The 21,388-nt window shown below is 40.4% G+C and overlaps 1 protein-coding gene across 1 annotated transcript in view; it reads left to right on the top strand.

The window, feature by feature from the left end:
- Window positions 1-21,388, top strand: part of dcc (DCC netrin 1 receptor) — a 246,414-nt gene that overhangs the window by 88,600 nt on the left and 136,426 nt on the right. Inside the window, exon 8 of the mRNA XM_026172224.1 lies at window positions 10,098-10,257. Coding sequence (XP_026028009.1) covers window positions 10,098-10,257 — 160 coding nt within the window. The remainder of the gene's footprint in view (window positions 1-10,097; window positions 10,258-21,388) is intronic.

Below are 21,388 nucleotides of genomic sequence, written 5' to 3'. Positions count from 1 at the left end.
GTGAATAAAAACAAGAGGGAAGCAAAATGGAAGAAAATTGATAAAGTAATTAATGGATACAAGTTTGCATCAAAGTCACAGGAGGAAAAACCCATTCTTGGAAGAATTTGAGTACATCATGTCTGACTGGTAGCAGTCGCTTTGCTTATTGATGGTCAGCACTGTGTCTAAACACAGCTTCCATTTGGTGTGTGCTTCATAAGCTTTACAGATCTGTTAAAGCTGTTGAGAAAAAAGAAGGAAAAAGACAGACGTGATTCGAACTCCACCTATATTGCTCTGACCTCAGTGTTCCCTCGAACAGTACACTGAGCGTTGTTTTTATGATGCACTAAGTTTAACAGTTAATTACCAAAAAGCTCAGTTTTACCTGATGTACTTTTTTTAGACTTCAAACATGACCAAAGCTTTTATACTTGCAGGGCGCTGGTACGTCTGCATTGCACTGCTGTTGTGACTCAAACTGAGTATCAGATAGGGTCTATTTTTTATTTTAAGGCACCTTGTGAAGCTAATATTTATTTGTAAATTGAGTATTTTAGGGTTTTGAACTGTTGAAGAAAATAATGAAAATTCTGCTGTTCAAATAAACGCAGTTTTTATTTTTATAATTCATAAGTCAGAGAACAGTTAAGTGGTTAAATTGCTGCTTTGGTTGTTTGTTGTGTTTTGTTGACAGAAAATAAGCTTTTTAAAGAATACCAAGTCACTAGAAGGGTAGCTGGTAACCTGTCGGATCCTGTAACAGGGTAAAACAATAAATGCTGAAGCAGATGAAATCTAAATCCTCGGTTTCTGAATAGCATCTTAAGTGTAGCACACTCTGTTTTGCCTCTGTGCTGCATGTATGAGTTATAATACTCCAGTGCATTGTCTTTTGAAATAATCCATATATGCAATACAGACACGCAAAGGTCTGATATCTTGGGTGTAGAATCCTCAGAGCTGAAAACAAACTCCCCTAAAGATCATCCAGGCAGCAGAAACAATATAAATGCAGAGCAGCTTGTAGGAAATGGACAGAGGCTCTTTGTGTGTGTGTTTGTGTATGCGTGTGTGCGTGCACAGGTATCATCTGTCGCAGGACAGACTGCAGTGTAATTTTCAGCACTTATTCAGATTGTTTTCCTGCTCTTCTTCTGTGGTGTCTGACTCTATTATTTAGCCCACCCGTCTATTTTCAGCAGAGAGTGACGCTTTACTGCGCAGCGTCGGCTCAGTTTTTTTGGCTGGGTCACCGAGCGGGAACAAATCCGCCCTTCACACCCTGAAATCTCATCTCACAGAGTCAAGAGGAGGTGTGTTAAAACTCCTCCGTTTCGCACTGTGCTTCTTTTTCCCCTCTGATCTTTCTTTTGCTTTCCCTCTCAGTCTTGTTTTTCCTTCTCCGTTTCTTGCTTCTTCCCTTCTTCTCCTTTCATCCTCTCCCTTTTCTTTATCTTCTGTATTTTCTTACTACCTTCTACCATCTTGAATTTTCTTTTCCCATTTTCATATTATTGCATCTGTATTACTTCTTCTTCTTTTATTTCACTATCCTTGTTTTCATTCCCCCTTTTTTCTACAGCATTTCCTCCATTTTCTCCTTGATTGTCTGTCTTTCTCTTGCTTCCCTCTTTCATTTCATTGCACCATAAAGTGTGAAATGTGCGCTTGCAAAGTCAGTGAAGCTTTATTGACAAGTGTGGATGGACAAAAGCATTTAAAGACTCTGTGGGGAGTCACGACCTCTGACCGCGGGGATAAATTGGATTTCTCTCAGCTTATGACGGAGGAATGGCGAGGAGAGGAGTTGTGACATTTGATGGTATCAGTTTAGTTTCACATGAGTAGCTTTCAGTTAGGAGTTGTTGAGAGATGACATCTTTCCATAATTACCCTTCACACACAGGTACAGTATATAGGTCACTGCACTTTTATTGTTGAAGTGGTGATATGAACACACCATCCATCTAAACTGTGAGTGTGTGTGTTTGTCTAGGTGTGCGTGAGTGTGTGTGTGTGTGCGCGTGCTTATCTTTGCAAGGAATAATTCGAGTTTTAGAGGCATCTGTAGAACATTTTGGATGATCCTCTCTTCAGGACCGACAGTCAAATGGCTGCTCAATAGTTAAGACTTGGTTTTATCGTTAAGTAATGGCTGGGTTATGGACTCCCAGATAGCTGGTCTGAAATCAAATGTGTTTAATGTCCTTCCGATGACAGACAGAGTGGGAAACTGTTTCTGACAGTTTCTGCAGGGAGACACTGAGACTGTTGTTTGGTTTCACACAGACCATAAATCCTCTTTTAGAAGTGGGTTAGCGGTACGATTAAGGTTGGGCTAACCTCTTAACATCCACTTAGATATAGGGGTAAGGTGACATTTTCACCTCATGTTGAACCAGCAGTTTCATAAACTTTTCAAATAAAGCCTCTTACATGCATTTTGGTTTTACAGTTCTTTTTTGCCACACAGGTAAAGGTTCAGGGAGTAGATATGGACCCAGTTCTAATGCCACTGCTCATTCCACACAGCCAAACACTTGGAGGATGTTAAGTGGTTAAACCATAGACTGAAAAGATAGATGTACCTTAGAAGTGTGGCTCTTTAGTTCCCTTGGTCTGTAACCTCTTTCCTGATGAGTTCTAGGTCTCAAATGGTAGTTTCAGGGCTTTCTAATACCAGCTGAGGCTCTTTAACCTCATGAGTTAAAATGAGTGTTAGACTTAAAACCTTTTTTGGTGGAGATCGTGAGTGAATTTTGTTTTGAGTTCAAAACCACGTCTCAGAAACTTGATGATAATGTTCATTTTGTAAATCATGGTCCAAATTAGAATTAAACAATAAACTAATAAAACATGGTATGCTTTAATATGGGGTGGGATAGTTGTACAGGTTAGCACTGTTGAATTAGAGCAAGAGGTCCTGGACTTAAATCCAGTCTGGGCCTTTCTCTGTGGAGTTAGCGTGTTGTCTAAATGCTTGCTTGGGATCACAGTGGAAGACATGCCGCTCCTTTTTAAGGCATACCATCTCGTTTCGGTTAGATTAATTGGTAATCCTAAATTAGTCATTGGTGTGATTGTGATTGTGAATGGTTGCAGGTCTGAGGGTGGACCCTACCTGAATATGCTATATTCACCCACAATCATTATACAGTGGGGCAAAAAAGTATTTAGTCAGCCACCGATTGTGCAAGTTCCCCCACCTAAAATGATGACAGAGGTTAGTAATTTGCACCAGAGGTACACTTCAACTGTGAGAGACAGAATGTGAAAAAAAAATCCATGAATCCACATGGTAGGATTTGTAAAGAATTTATTCGTAATTCAGGGTGGAAAATAAGTATTTGGTCAATAACAAAAATACAACACAATACTTTGTAACATAACCTTTGTTGGCAATAACAGAGGTCAAACGTTTACTATAGGTCTTTACCAGGTTTGCACACACAGTAGCTGGTATTTTGGCCCATTCCTCCATGCAGATCTTCTCGAGAGCAGTGATGTTTTGGGGCTGTCGCCGAGCAACACGGACTTTCAACTCCCACCACAGATTTTCTATGGGGTTGAGGTCTGGAGACTGGCTAGGCCACTCCAGGACTTTCAAATGCTTCTTACGGAGCCACTCCTTTGTTGCCCGGGCGGTGTGTTTTGGATCATTGTCATGTTGGAAGACCCAGCCTCGTTTCATCTTCAAAGTTCTCACTGATGGAAGGAGGTTTTGGCTCAAAATCTCACGATACATGGCCCCATTCATTCTGTCCTTAACACGGATCAGTCGTCCTGTCCCCTTGGCAGAAAAACAGCCCCATAGCATGATGTTTCCACCCCCATGCTTCACAGTAGGTATGGTGTTCTTGGGATGCAACTCAGTATTCTTCTTCCTCCAAACACGACGAGTTGAGTCTACACCAAAAAGTTCTACTTTGGTTTCATCTGACCACATGACATTCTCCCAATCCTCTGCTGTATCATCCATGTGCTCTCTGGCAAACTTCAGACGGGCCTGGACATGCACTGGCTTCAGCAGCGGAACACGTCTGCCACTGCGGGATTCGATTCCCTGCCGTTGTAGTGTGTTACTGATGGTGACCTTTGTTACTTTGGTCCCAGCTCTCTGCAGGTCATTCACCAGGTCCCCCCGTGTGGTTCTGGGATCTTTGCTCACCGTTCTCATGATCATTTTGACCCCACGGGATGAGATCTTGCGTGGAGCCCCAGATCGAGGGAGATTATCAGTGGTCTTGTATGTCTTCCATTTTCTGATGATTGCTCCCACAGTTGATTTTTTCACACCAAGCTGCTTGCCTATTGTAGATTCACTCTTCCCAGTCTGGTGCAGGTCTACAATACTTTTCCTGGTGTCCTTCGAAAGCTCTTTGGTCTTGGCCATGGCGGAGTTTGGAGTCTGACTGTTTGAGGCTGTGGACAGGTGTCTTTTATACAGATGATGAGTTCAAACAGGTGCCATTCATACAGGTAACGAGTGGGGGACAGAAAAGCTTCTTACAGAAGACGTTACAGGTCTGTGAGAGCCAGAGATTTTCCTTGTTTGAGGTGACCAAATACTTATTTTCCACCCTAATTTACGAATAAATTCTTTACAAATCCTACCATGTGGATTCATGGATTTTTTTTTCACATTCTGTCTCTCACAGTTGAAATGTGCCTCTGGTGCAAATTACTGACCTCTGTCATCATTTTAAGTGGGGGAACTTGCACAATCGGTGGCTGACTAAATACTTTTTTGCCCCACTGTAGGTACAACACATACTCTACCTCCAGTGAGGTCTAAGTCATGTGATGACCCCAAACTCTAGTCCAGCCCTAGCTCCAACTCTAAGTTTTGGAGCAAACCAAAATGACTTTGTTGAACCAAAAATAATAATTGTTTGTGATACTTGTAAGTTTAATTAATTATTTTCTTTGTAACCTGATTGGCTATACTTGGGAGAACATAGGGTCATGCTATGATAACTTAGACCTCGCAGGTTAAAAATAATCCAGTATGGGTTATTTTGATAACACAGTGCTGTGTCAAATGAGAAGAAATACACAACTGGGTTATTTTGATGCACCACGGTGATTTTAACAATCAACCAAAACATTTTTAATCCATCTTAAGACTATTAATAACGATGCACAGCCCAATGTGTAGATCATACATTTTAAGCAGTGTAAAAGTTTGTAGACCATAACATTATTTCTGCAGCTTTGTCACATTTGAACAGCTAAGGTGTGCTTTACATCTGGGAGTATGTCATGGTTTCATTTTTTCCTGTCTTAGAGGCAGACACTGTAGGACAGGAAAATATGCTTTTCATTTCTAATGGTATACTTTGAGGACATATTATTTTCTTTTCAGTATTTAACTAACTGAAATTAGTGCAGAGATGAAAAACAGCTGATAGTTGATGGATATACATAGTTTGTGTGTATGTATAAGCACCCACAGCATGCCTTGAAAAAGGTCCAGAACATATAGTAAAGTCACTTATCCATGCACAGATTCTGGTGTAGCCACTTAAAAATTGCTATTCTGAGCACCATTTGAATATGTTTGCTTTTCATTATTTTTATAGATACAGATAGATAGAAGACTGAATACAAAACAACCTGACTTCATAGTGTGATGGATTCCACAAGGTGGAAGTTTTATCCATGTTGTGGTCATCAAAAAACATCTTTTCTTCACACTAATTCTCCATATATCCTACTCTACTGCCTCTCAAGACACTGGGTTTGAGTCGAGGAATAGTGGAGGCCACTGAAATCTACAAATAATGTCCTGTTGGTGAGACAAGTTTGAGACTTTAGGTTTCTTTTTGACATGATGCCTTATAATTAGAAGATGGTAAATTATGGGACCCAAATGGTCACCAACAATACTCAAATGGACTTTGGAATTCAAACCATAATTGGTTGTCAATAAGGGGCCAAAAGTGTGTACAAACAACTTTCCCAGCACTGTCCATGCCCATGATTTCATGCTGCTCACGCCAAATTCTGAGGCTACCATCTGTATCTATGTATTCCCAGTTTTTGGTGAGCCTGTACACACTGCAGATTAAAAATTGTTTTCTTGGATGAAAAGTGAAGTGGAAGCTTGCGCCTCAAGAAAAAGCTTCAAGAAAACTTTTGTATTCTACTGGTCATTACAGTTGTGCATATCTGAGATACCCTAACCTTTCCGTTTATTCCGGTGAGTCTAGGTACTCACCTTGCATGAATAAGCAGGTCTAAAGGTCAACCTGATAAATTGCTTTTTAATAAATAACACCATGTCCACAACCTTGGACTCAGGTTTGACGTCAAATAATTGTTGCTGTCCAAACGGTTTGCCTGAAAGTATTGTTATTGCGCAGGGTGGCTATTTTTGTCTAAGAATTATATAGAGACTTTAAACTTCCTGTTAAGTTACGGCATTGACTTTGGGACTCTCAATGACATGAGTTTAAACCTCACAGGCGGTCACCTCGTTATCCATTGAACTGGCCTTGTGACATAGAGCAATTGTCCTTTATTTTATTGCCTATCACAGCTGTTACTGGAGATTTTACTGAGATACATTAAAAGTATGAAGGGAGTTGGGAAAGGGAGGATGGAGCTGTTCAGAAAGTGTGCCTGAAACCTTGATAGTGACATGTAGAAACAGCAGCAATTATTTGACTGAATAAATCTGCAGAGGCACAGCAATATTCTGTGGTTGGTCAATTTGAATGTTAATCATAAGTACAGGTAGGCAGCCTGGAACAAATGGAGTGGTCTTCATGCTGACAGGTGAAAGTCTGAAGAGAAGAGATTAAACTGCTTCACTGCACTTGTCTAAGAGATTTAAGAAAATGACTAAAAATGAATGTTCCAGAACATGCCGTTCATTTTATTTGTATTTTTTAAAAACTTTACTTTTTGCTCAAAAAAGAAAACTTAGACATAATACGGAATATTTAAACCTCTCAAATGAGTTTCAGATAATACTGAATACTGTCAGTGACCAAGAATCTGAACAAGTAGATAGTAAAATGTGAGTAACCTGCACATCCAGAGGAGAGCAGTCATTCTTGATTTCATTCTCATCTTCATTTACTGTACTTTTCTTATAATCTGCAAGGTAACATATTTTCATACTGATCTGAGCATTTCATACTTGTACCACACAGAGCAAGAGTTACTGGTTTCCATTTCCATACCTCTCGAGATTGGATGTGTAGTAGATTTGTGGTTCAAAGATTTGCCACGTTCGATAAGGAGGAGATATTAATAATACAGGTGGAAATAACACTCATGGCATCTTTTTGAAGGGTGTCAGACTGAATGATTGTTTTCTTTGTTCCCTGATTGCCAAGACTGAGAAGAACGATTTAATAAAAACAAAAATGACAAATTTCCATTGCCTAGGGCTAGACTTGAGGTCTTTGTTAGCAATGACATAGACCTCAGAGGTTTAAGAAATACCCAGCTGCCAGTCAAAATGCTACAGACGTACAGACTTTGAAAAATGAACTGAATCTTAAGAAACCTCTACATGGCATTAGCAGCTGTCCCACCTTTGCTTTGATTATATTCATACAGTATAAAGGGTAGATTTCTGCTACAGTCAAGCAGTAGTTGTAATAGAAGGTTCAACATGAACAGTCAGCATGAACTCTTTGGTAATGGTACGTGAATCAGTGTTAATGGCCAAGAGTAAATCATCATTACAGTGGGATGCAAAAGTTTGGGGAACTTTGTTAATAGTCATTATTTCCCTGTATAAATCGTTGGTTGTTACAATAAAAAATGTCAGTTAAATATATCATATAGCAGACACACACAGTGATATTTGAGAAGTGAAATTAAGTTTATTGGATTTACAGAAAGTGTGCAATAATTAATTAAACAAAATCAGGCAGGTGCATAAATTTGGGCACTGTTGTCATTCTATTGATTTCAAAGCCTTTGAACTAATTATTGGAACTCAAATCGGCTTGGTAAGCTCAGTGACCCCTGACCTACATACACAGGTGAATCCAATAATGAGAAAGAGTATTTAAGGGGGTCAGTTTCCCTCCTCATTTAATTTACTCTGAAGAGTAGCAACATGGGGGTCTCAAAACAACTCTCAAATGACCTGAAGACAAAGATTGTTCACCATCATGGTTTAGGGGAAGGATACAGAAAGCTGTCTCAGAGATTTAAGCTGTCTGTTTCCACAGTTAGGAACATGTTGAGAAAATGGACGACCACAGGCTCAGTTAGGTTAAGGCTCGAAGTGGCTGACCAAGAAAAATCTCGGATAGACAGAAGCGACGAATGGTGAGAACAGTTAGAGTCAACCCACAGACCAGCACCAAAGACCTACAACATCATCTTGCAGCAGATGGAGTTGCTGTGCATCGTTCAACCATTCGGCGCACTTTACACAAGGAGATGCTGTATGTGAGAGTGATGGAGAGGAAGCCTTTTCTCCGCCCACAGCACAAACGGAGCTGCTTGAGGTTTGCTAAATGACATTTGGACAAGCCAGCTTCAATCTGGAATAAGTTGCTGTGGACTGATGAAACTAAAACCGAGCTATTTGGGCATAACAAAGGACATTATGCATGGAGGAAAAAGAGCACAGCATTCCAAGAAAAACACCTGCTACCTACAGTAAAATATGGTGGTGGTTCCATGATGCTGTGGGGCTGTGTGGCCAGTGCAGGGACTGGGAATCTTTTCAAAGTTGAGGGACACATAGATTCCACTCAATATCAGCAGATTCTGGAGACCAATGTCCAGGAATTAGTGACAAAGCTGAAGCTGCGGCGGGGCTGGATCTTTCAACAAGACAACGACCCAAAACACTGCTCAAAATCCACTAAGGCATTCATGCAGAGGAACAAGTACAACATTCTGCAATGGCCATCTCAGTCCCCAGACCTGAATATTATTGAAAATCTGTGGTGTGAGTTAAAGAGAGCTGCCCATGCTCAGAAGCCATCAAACCTGAATGAACTAGAGATGTTTTGTAAAGAGGAATGGTCCAAAATACCATCAACCACAATCCCGACTCTCATTGGAACCTACAGGAAGCGTTTAGAGGCTGTGATTTCTGCAAAAGGCAGATCTATTAAATATTGATTTCATTTCTTTTTTTGTGGTGCCCAAATTTATGCACCTGCCTGATTTTGTTTTAAAAATTATTGCACACTTTCTGTAAATCCAATAAACTTCATTTCACTTCTCAAATATCACTGTGTGTGTGTCGTATGATATATCTAATAGGGGTGCAACGATACAAAAAATTCACGGTTCGATTCGGCTGATACTTTGGTGTCACGGTTCGGTATTTTTTCGATACAAAAAAAAGTTCATGCCTTTTTAATTTGTCATTTATTAAAATTATAAATATATATTTTAACTCAAAAGTACCCTTTTTAAATTTAATGTTGCTGAAACAACAAAATAATAAAAAAAAAATCTATCTGATTGAGAAATCACTCATCTTTGGAAAAGAGTGTTTATTGCAGAGAAATGGTTCATATTCATAAGAATTCAATTCATTCATAACACATTCATAAGAATTCAGATTTGTTTTCATCTTCTGAGAACTGAACTGAACATTGTGAGAAGAGTAGGAACTTTAAAGGATCATTTTCACATAAAATTAATATACCATGTGTGTTTTAATGTCATGGCATTAAAACAGTGTTAACATTCAGATGACTGATATCTGTTTGATATCTGATTGATAACTAAGCTCTTCAGATGCTCTGCTGCTTTTTCTTCTTGGCTGAGATCTTCTTTACCACTCTTCTTCCTTCTTTTCTTCCTTTTTGTCTCTTCCACGTCTTTTCCGTTCCTTATCTGCTCATCTCATCTGTCCTTTGCTCTTTTTGTTGTTTTTTTTCTTTGCTCTGTCTCCTTTGCTCGCCTCCCGCACCTCCCCTCCACCTCCCCCCCGTCGTCCCCCATCCTTTTCCCTGCTTCTCCTTTCCTTTGCTTTCCCCTCCCTTCCCTGGATGAACTGTTAACAGAGCCCACGCCCACTCAGAATCTACCTTCCTTCACACCTCCTCCTCTTCCCCGCCCTTCTCCTGCTCCTTCTGGCACCCCTTTGACTTACTCCTCCTCCTCTGATCCCCCACCAGTGTCCCCCAGCCCAGGCGTTGCCCTCCCCTCTGCCCCCCGCGACCTGGTCCCTGTCCTAGTGTCCAGCCGATTTGTCCGACTCAGCTGGCGCCCCCCAGAGGAGACCGGAGGAGCTGTTCAAACCTACGGTGTTTATTACTCCCAGGATGGAATCGATAGGTAAGATAAGCCTGATTTTCTTTTTTCTTTATTTCTTTCTTTCTAAAAAATGTGTCTTTGTTTGCTCTGACACGGTCGGTGAATCTGCATTATTTTTGTAGTTAAAAGCACAACAGATAAACTGGCTGTATGCATGCGCAGGACTGCTTTGAAGTGAAGTACTGGAAAAAAAATTTAATCTTTACCCCTTTATGGAATAGAATAATATAGTCCTTTAGTGTCCTTGTGCATGTACAACAAAATTGTAGAAATGGAGGACCTATTGTTTCACTTCATCCAGAGGGAAGTGGTAATATGGACAATTACAGGAAAAAATTTCATTTTATTAAAAATTTGACAGGTGCCCGCAGTAGGCCATCAGTAACAACGATTAACAATAATTAAAAAAAAAAAAAAAAAAAGCAGCTTTTTAAAGTTGTGTTTAAATGTTTGTCACATAAGTGCCACCCCATGGGGATAAACAATTAAGACAACGGGAGGTTGGCCGTTATAGGGCCTTGGTGAATAAATTCCCATAGACAACCATGTTAAAATGGCCAAATTTACAGAAGAAAAGGTTGAGAGAAAAGGTTCAAAGTCTGATTTTCAATAATTTTGGGTTACTTTCCCCTTTAAACCAACTGTAGTTGGTATTTTTTTATAACTCTGGATATGGTAAATTATTGCATTTGTCTCAGAATGTAGTTTTAATTGGCTCTCTGACCAATTACATCTTGTGCTGTGCCACTAATTGTAGTAACAGACTGTATTACCGTATTTTTCGGACCATAAGGCGCACAGGATTATAAGGCGCACTGTTGACAAACAGGTCGGTTTTCATACATAAGGCGCACCGGATAATAAAGAACGTTAAACGAAACAAAACAGCCAGATAAGTCAAACTTTACTCAACTCATTCCTCTTGCGTCCTCTACTTACGTACCATTGATTCATTAATGTTGAATTCTCTGGTAGCTGCTCTATAAACACTGGAACAACAGTATATGTTGTTCCAGCTATGTAACTTTGCACTGTCCACTTTCTGCTGTAACAAAACAAATTTCCCATGTGTGGGATTAATAAAGTTTATCTTATCTTACATTAATAACTGTGATTGCATTTGTCAAAAAAAAAAACATCGGGAAAAAAGTTAACGTTCATTCTCCAGGTTCACTGTGTTATGCTTTGGTATGCTAACATAGCTGTGTCGCTAGCAATCACTAGCACAGCTGTCATGAATCGTTGTGCGGCAGGCAGGAGTTGGACCCAAAATGCAGGACTCAGGCACGAGGTTTAAACACAAAGAACTCAGCTTTATTCGCTGGCAGGAGAAAGTCATACAAAGCAAACTAAACTAGAAACTCACAAACTAAACTCACAGTGAAACACAGGGAGATCCACACAGAATGCGGGACGACGCGACACTGACTCAGAGAAAGACAGGGTTTAAATACACTAGGAAGTAACGAGGGGAATGAGACACAGAAGGAGGGCACAGCTGGGAGAAATCAGGACTGACGAGACAAGCAAAGCAGGACACATTTACATAAGACACGGACCATCAAAGTAAAACAGGAAGTATCACACAGAGACGCAAACTTGACACAGTGGAGACAGCAACTAAGAAACACAGAGACATAAACCATAAGGCAGAGGACTCTAAGAACCGAAAGACACAGAGGGGAACTCAAACATGCAGACACAGACTACACAGAACAGAGGGGACACAGAGAAACATGAAGGGCAAGGGATCGAAACTAGAAACCATAGAATAACTCACACAAGTACAATAATACAAACATCACAAGGAACTAAAAACGCTGGGTCAGGAGACCCAGGACCGTGACAACAGCATTATATATCATCTAGCCTAACCTAACTTCAGTAACCCTACAAACGTCACTATTGTGTAGTTTTCTGTCTTCATTCATGTTGGAAGTGATAGCAGAGCTGTACGTTTTATTTTTTTCCAGCAGTCTCTTAGTCAGAACATGATATATCATGCTTAGGTAACTAGTGAAACCAGCAAGCTAACTTCCTGCTAACTTCCTGCTAACTTCTAATTCCGTTAAATTTTATAAATTCTGTTTTCATGGATGCCTGGATGTTAAACTTAATTGTTACACCTAGTAAAGCAGAAACACTGATCATTTTATTAAAGATGAAAGAATTTACACAGTGTTCGTTTGGGACATGATGCGGACGGAGTTTTGGACCCAGATTACTCTGAGCTGCGAGGCTCATGACTACGGTAGCCAAAACACTCAGACAATCCATTAAGCGGTACGGCTTCGTAGCTTAGCAAAGTACTACTGAAACATTTTTTGACAGATTTTTTAGCGCAGTGTACCACATAAAATCGGTTCGAGGTCAGTAAACACAGCCAGAATTCATAGATAAGGCGCACCAGATTATAAGGTGCACTGTTGATTTTTTTGGGGGGAGAAAATTAAAGGATTTTAAGTGCGCCTTATAGTGCGGAAAATACGGTAATAGTAAATGTCTACGAAGGCTGCCAACAGCACTTAAACCTGGTCCTAACTAAGCCTGGTCATTTTTTTATCAGTGCTCATTTAAATGAATTGTGTTGACTGTAATAGGGTAGAAGCAGCTAGGGAGAATCAATAGCAATTTAATCAATGTTCACATAGAAAAATAAGAAAATCAACAGCTATACAGACACTATGAGAAAACAATAAAAATCAACTGATTAATTGTTCTAATTAGAGAAACCTTCAATCATAAAGTGAAAAAAACATCTCTCAAGCAATGCTAATATTATAATATGTATTATCTCCTATCTCTCACACAACCATAAGTTCTCATTCAGCTCCTCTAGCTGAAAGACACCCAACTTTGGCTTTATAGTTACAAGCTCTATAGACACAGACACAATCCTGCACCTAACTAGACGTAGGATTTGGGGTTTGGGTGATAGTAGCAAGAAAAACAAGGTGGAAATCCTTGACGCAATTTCCCAGATCCCAATGTTTTTCCTAGAATATTTTACTTATTGTTATTTAAACAAAAGGAGAATTTTAAAAAGAGAAGCATGAGAGATGAACCCCTTTCTGATTATTTCTTTGAAAATGGATTAACTGGATAACTATTAAAGTATACATTTTAATTCTTTATTTGCATATATATGTTTAAAAAATCTTCATTTGCAAAGTTACAAGAGCCATAAATGCTTAGTTCAGGTGGGGAAACGATGTAATCACAGTATTGTAAGATGGTGAAAAATATCTCCTCGCCTAAAGAACGGTCAAGGTGATAAAGGATTGAAGAAAGAGAATCATTGCATAAGCAAAACGATTTGGTGACCCCATATGTGACAGAAAAGCTGAGATGCGCTTTTTTAAAACACTGAACATTTCTGTGGCTTTCAAACCCCAAAATGCACAACGCCAAAAATTTTAATATATGTAATATAATGGGTAAAAGAATGCAAATTGTAACCACCATATAATGCTGTGATTGCAGGCAACCTCTAACTCTCTATGAATAGTACTCATAACCACTATTCACTGGTCATGACAGTTTACGTTAGGGCTGTTCGATATAGCGATATATATCGGATGACGATATGAAAACGTCAATCGTTTCATATTACCCTATCGTTTGTTTCGTGGTGTCGCAAAATAAATTGTTTACTGCAATATTTTTTCATCGTCTTGATGGTTTGGTTATGAAAAGTCTGACATGGACTAAAATTATGCAAGAAACCATCCCCACCTCAGACTCAAACACCGCAAACCTCTTCTACCACCTACGCAAGAGTCACGTAAAAGAGTATGGAGAGAGTTTATGGATGAGAAGCAAAAAAAGAGACATCAGGTGCTCAAAATAAACCTTAGACTCATGCTTTTCCCCGCAGCACACCGTGTAATAAATACTGACAAAGAAAATGGCACAAACTTACAAACTTATATCTAAAAATATTCAGTTTCATGCATTGGTCAAAGAACTGGACTCCAGGTACACAACGCCAAGCTGAAAACATTTCACGCAACTCGAGTTTCCCTATATTCCCAGAATTTACAGAAAGTGTAAAATTTTTGTGATATATATCGTTGTCAGGATGATAAATGTCTTATATTGGGATATGAGATTTTGGTCATATCGCACAGCCCTAGTTTGCATATTAATAATCGTGAAACGTAGCACAAGGCTATTGTTAGTCAGTGGTGTTAGTTTCAGTTATTGGTCTTATCTTTGGTAAGATGCCATGTCATTATAAAGTAATTGCCAAGACATTTCACACAAATCCTGAAGTCATGTCTTGTGGCTCCAAATGAACTATCTGCAGATTGGTAGAGCTGCGTGGGCACATCCTCTGGCAACCAGGATGTGCCCACGCACATTAATATCTGTATAAAGTCTCTATATTATCCAATAAGAAGTGGATGAGGTATTTTTGCCTGGAACAAACTGGCCAGCAGTGACATTGTTTTACAGAGACTTGCTGCTTACTCGGCTGAAAAAGATAGACGAACTCAAGTTGTTGACTCAAAGGCATCTGCAACCAAGATCCTGATTTAGCAGTTGTTAGCTTATAAAGGGATAAAAGTCTGATGGTACAGAGTTTTATACTAACAGTGTGTAAAAGACAACAGTGCATTTCTTAGATCACGGCTCTGGTGCACACAGCAGCTCAAAGCACTGAGTAGAAAAAGCTCTGGGTGACACATTGGTGACTCCCCTGCTGGTGTTAAATGGTTACCTCTGACAGTCGGGGCTCCAGCTGAAGGCTTTCACATCCAGGCTTTTAAGCTTTGTTACCTCAGAGACAATCTAGGCCTGCAGAGCTCTGGGCCTCTGAACGGTAGGCTGGACAAAAGAGCCACTGAAGTTTGTGTCATGAAACGATTCGATAGAGAGATTCTGTCAGTCCTAATGACTTACAGAAGGAATAGAGGCAGAGGTTTTGTCAGTTCTAATGACTTTGAGAAAAATGCCGAGATGGGTTTTGTCAGTGCTAATAACTTGCAGAAAATGAGAGGGGAGGGAGACTGAGAGAGAAAACAATGAAAGATTACAAAAGAAGGGGAATTGGCTGGGGGGAAGGGTGAGAATGACTTTTTTTGTCAGCTGTAATGACTTCCTGGAAATATATTGACAGAAAAATAGAGAAATATCTGGGCAGATCAAGAAAGAAAATGGAAAAGAAAGAAGGCAGAAGGATAAAAAGATGTTTTGAGTAGACATCCATACGAGTCATCACACCTCTTTCCAGAGCAGGTCATACTGATTATTGTTATTTTCAGGATATGTTAGGGTTCTCATAATTACCATCATTTTACATGCCAATGATACCTACCGGTACTCCTTTCTCTTTTCTTTCTCTCTTAATGTTCCCCAGCAATAGCCGTTATTTTGGACTCAATTAGCAATAAAATTAGAACACGTCCTTATACATAGATGCTGTGAGACCAATAAGATGCACAGTTAAATGTAGCCTAAAGCCTTTGACAGGAACTACTATAGGTTTCACTTCAGTTAACCCACCTGACAGGTATTGAAACTTAATGTTAGTCATTATTAGTCTCTGGTTCTCTTCCACAGTGTGTCGTTTGCCCTGTATCCCTCCCCTCAACCCCAACCAGTCACGCCAGATGACTTCCAATACCTGAGCCTAGTTCTGCTTGAAGTTTCTTCCTGTTAAAAAGGAGTTTTTCCTTCCCACTGTTACCAACTACAGGGGTTCATTTGCTAGTTTGGGTTTCTCTCTAATACTGTGGGTCTTTATCTTACAATATAAAGCTCCTTGGGTCAAAGTAGTGGATCAACAAAGATGTCTCTATATCGTTTACTACATGCTTGTTGAAATAGCAAAATGGTGAAAAAATAATACAAAATAGTTTGAGTTGAGAGTTGAGATGATATAATTCTGATCTTCAAGTTGCAGTGGATGTAAATCCCTTTGACACATTTCTGGTATTTAAGTGTACCAAGATAAGTACTAATACAAGACCTGACAAAAAGGGGTATTGGGATATCCCCTGGTATATCAAAAAAATTAAATATAAATATATATATATATATATATATATATATATATATATATTGGCATTGGTACATTGGCATTGTTAAAATGTCTTAATGTAATGAAGGACTGTCATTTATATTGTTGGGTTTAGTAGCTATTGCCATAACTTTGATTAATACCACACTTAAATAAGGAGATAGCATTTGGAGAAAATAGCATGTATTGTCACATTTAGACATAAATTTGTGGCTGCTGGACTACAGTGAGGAATGACATTTTTGTGCAGAATCCCAAAATGAAAGTAGGAAAACTGCTCTGTCTCAATGTTGGTAGTGGTAGCAGAGCGGAGACAGCAAATGGCCCATAGAGACTTTGGATGAGATGTCCCAGCTCACAAGGAGGGCTGCACATTAGATGGCTGGAAGGGCAGAGTGAGATATCACAGGAAACTTAGATGAACTAGGAGCAGATTGGCAGAGAACGCCGGCAGATAGATTATTGTGCAATAGTGACAATGCAATTTTGAATGATGTGATTTTGACAGCATGGGGAAACTGAAGTGACTGAAAAGTACGCATATAACCAAGAGAAATGGAAACCACATATGAACAACGATTTCCATTTGATCTGAATAGGTCTTTTTGCTGTATACCCACACTATCTCACTTATAGTCTCAAAATAAGGAAGGAAATTCCTCCAATTACATTTGGAAAAGGCCCATCTGTTAACTGTAATAAAGTTGTATACAGCACTACCAATACTTTGCAAAGCTGCCGTCAAATCAAATACATAGTCTCTCTGTGTCTGAATAATGAAGCCTGTTCAAAAGTGCCTTAAGATGGGATTCTTTTTAATGGTCAACACTGGGTGAGTCCTCTGGCTGCAAAAAGAAGTTACATTGTTTAGCCTCTGTTTGTCTATGAGAAAATGAGCCTGTTTCACACTTCATGAATGCTTCAGTAAAGCAATTCATATTAGGTTTAAGGCAGGGGTCCCCAATCACAGTCTACGAGGGCTGGTGCCCCTGCATGTTTTAGATCTCACCCTGGGTCAACACACCTGAATCACATGATTAGTTCATTACCAGGCCTCTGGAGAACTTCAAGACATGTCGAGGAGGTAATTTATCCATTTAAATTAGCTGTGATGGATCAGGGACACATCTAAAACCTGCCGGGACACCGGCCCTCGTGGACTGGAATTGGGGACCCCTGGTTTAAGGTCTCAGCTGTTTACTTCAGGTCTTATTTAATGCAAAATTATGTTCATTTATAAAACATCAGCATGGTGACGAGCGAAATGATCAGTTTGAGGCACAGAAACAGGATTTTGTAAATGTCAATGTCTATGGAAGCTTTTGTTGTTGTTTATACGCTGATCAAAAATTCCTCACTACTTAATCAGTGTATAGTATCAAGTCAGTTAAACTGCTGAATTATTGATCTGGTCCGTTATATAGTGGATGGGTTGTTAATCAGTTACAGCTTTGGTGTTATTAAAATTAACAACAGGTGCACTAGAGGGATAGCAATGCCTCAACCCCCAAAGTAGGAATGGTTTTGCTGGTGGAGGCCACTGACATTTTTCCCTTTTCATTTTTTATGACTGTTTTTTTTCACTAGTTTTTTTTTTTTGGCTATGGTCTAGGGCATGAGGTGACACCTGGAGCCTATGTTGCACTGGTAGTCTCCTCCAGGATTGCACATCAATATGTGCCAGTGACAGAAGGTTGGCTGTGCCTCCCAGCACAGTCTCCAGAGCATGGGGGATATTCAAGGAGATAAACAGTTACCCCAGGAGAGCTGGACAGGGCCATAGAAGGTCCTTAATCTATCAGCAGGACCAGTATCTGCTCTTTTATGCAAGGAGGAACTGGACGAGCACTGCCAGAGCTACAAAATGACCTCCAGCAGGCCACTGCTGTGAATGTCTCCAACCAGTCAATTAGAAACTGACTTCATGATGGTGACCCGAGGGCCTGACATCCTCTAGTGCAGTGTTTCCCAACCTTTTGGAGCCACAGCACATATTTCACATTAGAAAAATCACACGGCACACCACCAAACAAAAGTGTTACAAAAAGCATATTGATCATTTTTCCCCACGCACCAGGTGTAGCAGAATTGGCTCGGTTTGTCCGCAGTATACCTTTTTTGTTTTTTTCTAACCACTACTCATGCTAGGGCTTTCATCTGGGTCAAAACTTTCTCCGGGACCCAGGTCAGACTGACTGCTTTCTCTTTTCAAATATTTATCTATTGCTATTACACACTGCGTAGTCTCACAGCATGACTATTATGTAATTTCTTCTTCGTCTTCTTCTCTTTTACTGGCAGTTGGCAACCCATTTAATTAGAGCAAGTAATTGTACTGCCCTTTAGTGGAAGAGAATATAATTGTTCTGCCCGTTACTCATGCTGAGTACTAAACAGGTGGAACCAGATAATCTTCCATGGCACACCATTTGGGAAACTCTGCTCTAGTAGGCCCGATTGGCATTTCGAATAGCAGTATTGTCACATCCACCACTGGCACTAGGGATGGCACCGGTTCTGATATAAACGGTAGTAACCAGACCAAAAAGCGGCGCACATTTCGGTGTTTTTTTCCTGAGCTGTGATACACTTTAGATTCTAGCCAATCATTTTACGTTTCCGAGGATAGTAGGCGGGCCCAGGTACGTACGTTCTTTTAGAGCAGAGCTACAGATTAAAAATGCCCAAGGCGAAGCGGTCAAAAGTCTGGCTGTACTTCACATCAAAATATGCAAACTCAGCAGCCTGCAACAAGTGCTTTAAGCTGATACTGTGATACTGTCAAAGGAGGTAACACCTCAAATCCGATGAAACACCTGGCGATGCATAGCGTTTTTTTTAAAAGCCGAGAAATGGGCCGTATTTGATAGCTTGCTGCGAGACCTCACATCGAGCACATCTACTGCGGGTGGGTTGCCTGTTATCGGACCCGGAGTTAGCAACATCCCCCAAAAACACGAAGAGGAGAGTCCTGGCCCCTAGCCCTGCCAGTGTAGCAGAAATGATGATGGCAGCAGCAGCAGCCGTTCTTCTCTGCGTGAGTAGCTTAATGTTGTTCGTGTGTAATTTACATTGAGTAGGCTAACCACGTTATTACATTAATGCATGTAAGGTGAACTAGTAAACATCATCATAGCTACATGCGGCTGTCTTCTTGTTTGATGGCAGATGCTCCCTTCACCCTGGCCAAAAAGGCTAAAATGACCAAAGAAAAAGTGGAAAACAGCTAAACATGAGAGGTTTTTGGACAAAGTTTGTTTTTTTTCCATTGTTTAAGCACTGCTTCCAGCCAAGAGTGATGCCATAAATCCCCTATAGCTGCAGAAAAGGCTAACATCGTAATCTTTTTACAAAAAAACAGCTGACCATGAGAGGTTTTTGGACCAATTTTGTGTTCTCCATTCTTTAAGCACCGTTTAAGCACCGGCACCGTTTGGCACCGGTATCGGATAAAACCTAAACGATACCCATCCCTAACTGGCACCATGTGTTTTTCACAGATGAGAGCAGTTTCACCCTGAGCACATGTGACAGACATGAAAGGGTCTGGAGAAACAGTCGAGAAGATGTAATGCTGCCTGTAACATCGTTCAGCATGACTGGTTTGGTGGTGGGTCATTGAGGATCTGGGAAGGCATATCTGTGAGGGACAGAGCTCTACATGCAACAACACCCTGACAGCCAGGTATCAGGATGAAATCCTTGGACACATTGTCAGACCCTTACCTGGTGTAGTGGTTCCTGGTTTACAACAATATCTGGCCTCATTGGACAAGAGGACCCAGGCAGATCCTCGAGGACGAAAGAAATGATGCCACCGACTCGCCCCCCCCCCCCCCTCAATGGGGGGGGGACCTAAATCCAATGGAACACCTCTGGGACATTATGTTTCAGTCCACTTGATGCCTCCAGGTTGCACCTCAAACTGTGCAGTCTGAGCTCAATGGTGTCTTGGTCGCGATTTGAGAGGAGATCCCCGGGACACCATCTATCATTTCATTAGGACCTCCCTTGTCAATCATTCATATGAGCACATGGAGCCCATATAAACTACTGAGCACCATTTTCAGTTGTTGCAAGGAAATTTTGGCAAAATGAACTAGCCTGCTGCATGGTGATGTTTTCAAAATCTTCTTTTAACATTAGCAGTATATTTTCTAATTACATGCATTGATGTGTGTTATTTAGAGTTTAATGTGAAGCTTTTGAATGCTGTAATTGTAGGTACATTAAAGCTGCAAATGCAGTTTGTAATGTTAAAGGAGTAAACCAAATGCTCAGAGTGAAAATGTGCCAGCAGTATGGGACAATAGGTGGTGAATTAATAATGCTATTTATAAATTTAGAAAGCCTGTTTAGTGCAGGTGGGGTTTTAGTGCCATGGTGGAATTTAGTCTCACTTGAGAGTGATGTTGTTGCTGCTAAACTGCAGCTATATTGCGACCCCAAGGCTGATGAGATTAGGGTGGAGCAGAAACTCTGGAGGGTAAGGAAAGGGAGAGATAAAAACAGAAAGAGGTGAGATCCTTAGAGAGCGGGAAAAAATGACCAAGAAAGGCCAGCAAGATGAGAAGGACTCAGTAAAGATGTAAGCAGAGGAAGAACTATTTTTTTCTCTCTCCGTGGGTTATTCCTGTTCGAGCCGACTTACTGCCCTCACACGGTGGCCTTTTCAAGGCCAAACAGAGTTCACTCTGTATCCAGCCTGCTGGTTACCTCCACATACAGCTTTGTGTCGCTGCCTTTTTACTCGGCAGCCTTGGAAAAAAAAGCCATGGATTTATATACCCCGAGAACTCCACTCACCTTTTGTGTTTTCTTTAACCTTTGTGTGTCATTGCTGCTGCGGGTGATAGCGCTTGATTTGTGTCAGCGTGTCAGATTGCCATGTAATTTACCGTGTACATCTGTGGTCTGCAGATGATAAATTCTGATAACCTCTTGACAAACTGCCCCCCCAAAAAATCACCTAAGGTCCTCGTTCAGAATGGCTGATATACTGCACATGGTGTAAGTTGTTTATTGAACAATTGTGGGAAGCTTAAAGAGGATAAGCGCAGCAAATTCTACATCCGTTTTAATCATAGTATGAGCAGGCCGCTTTGTCATTGAACCTGCCACATGCAA

Source organism: Astatotilapia calliptera, chromosome 7 (assembly GCF_900246225.1).
Source record: "Astatotilapia calliptera chromosome 7, fAstCal1.2, whole genome shotgun sequence".
Taxonomy (NCBI): domain Eukaryota; kingdom Metazoa; phylum Chordata; class Actinopteri; order Cichliformes; family Cichlidae; genus Astatotilapia; species Astatotilapia calliptera.
This window is presented reverse-complemented; position numbering and strand designations above follow the sequence as displayed.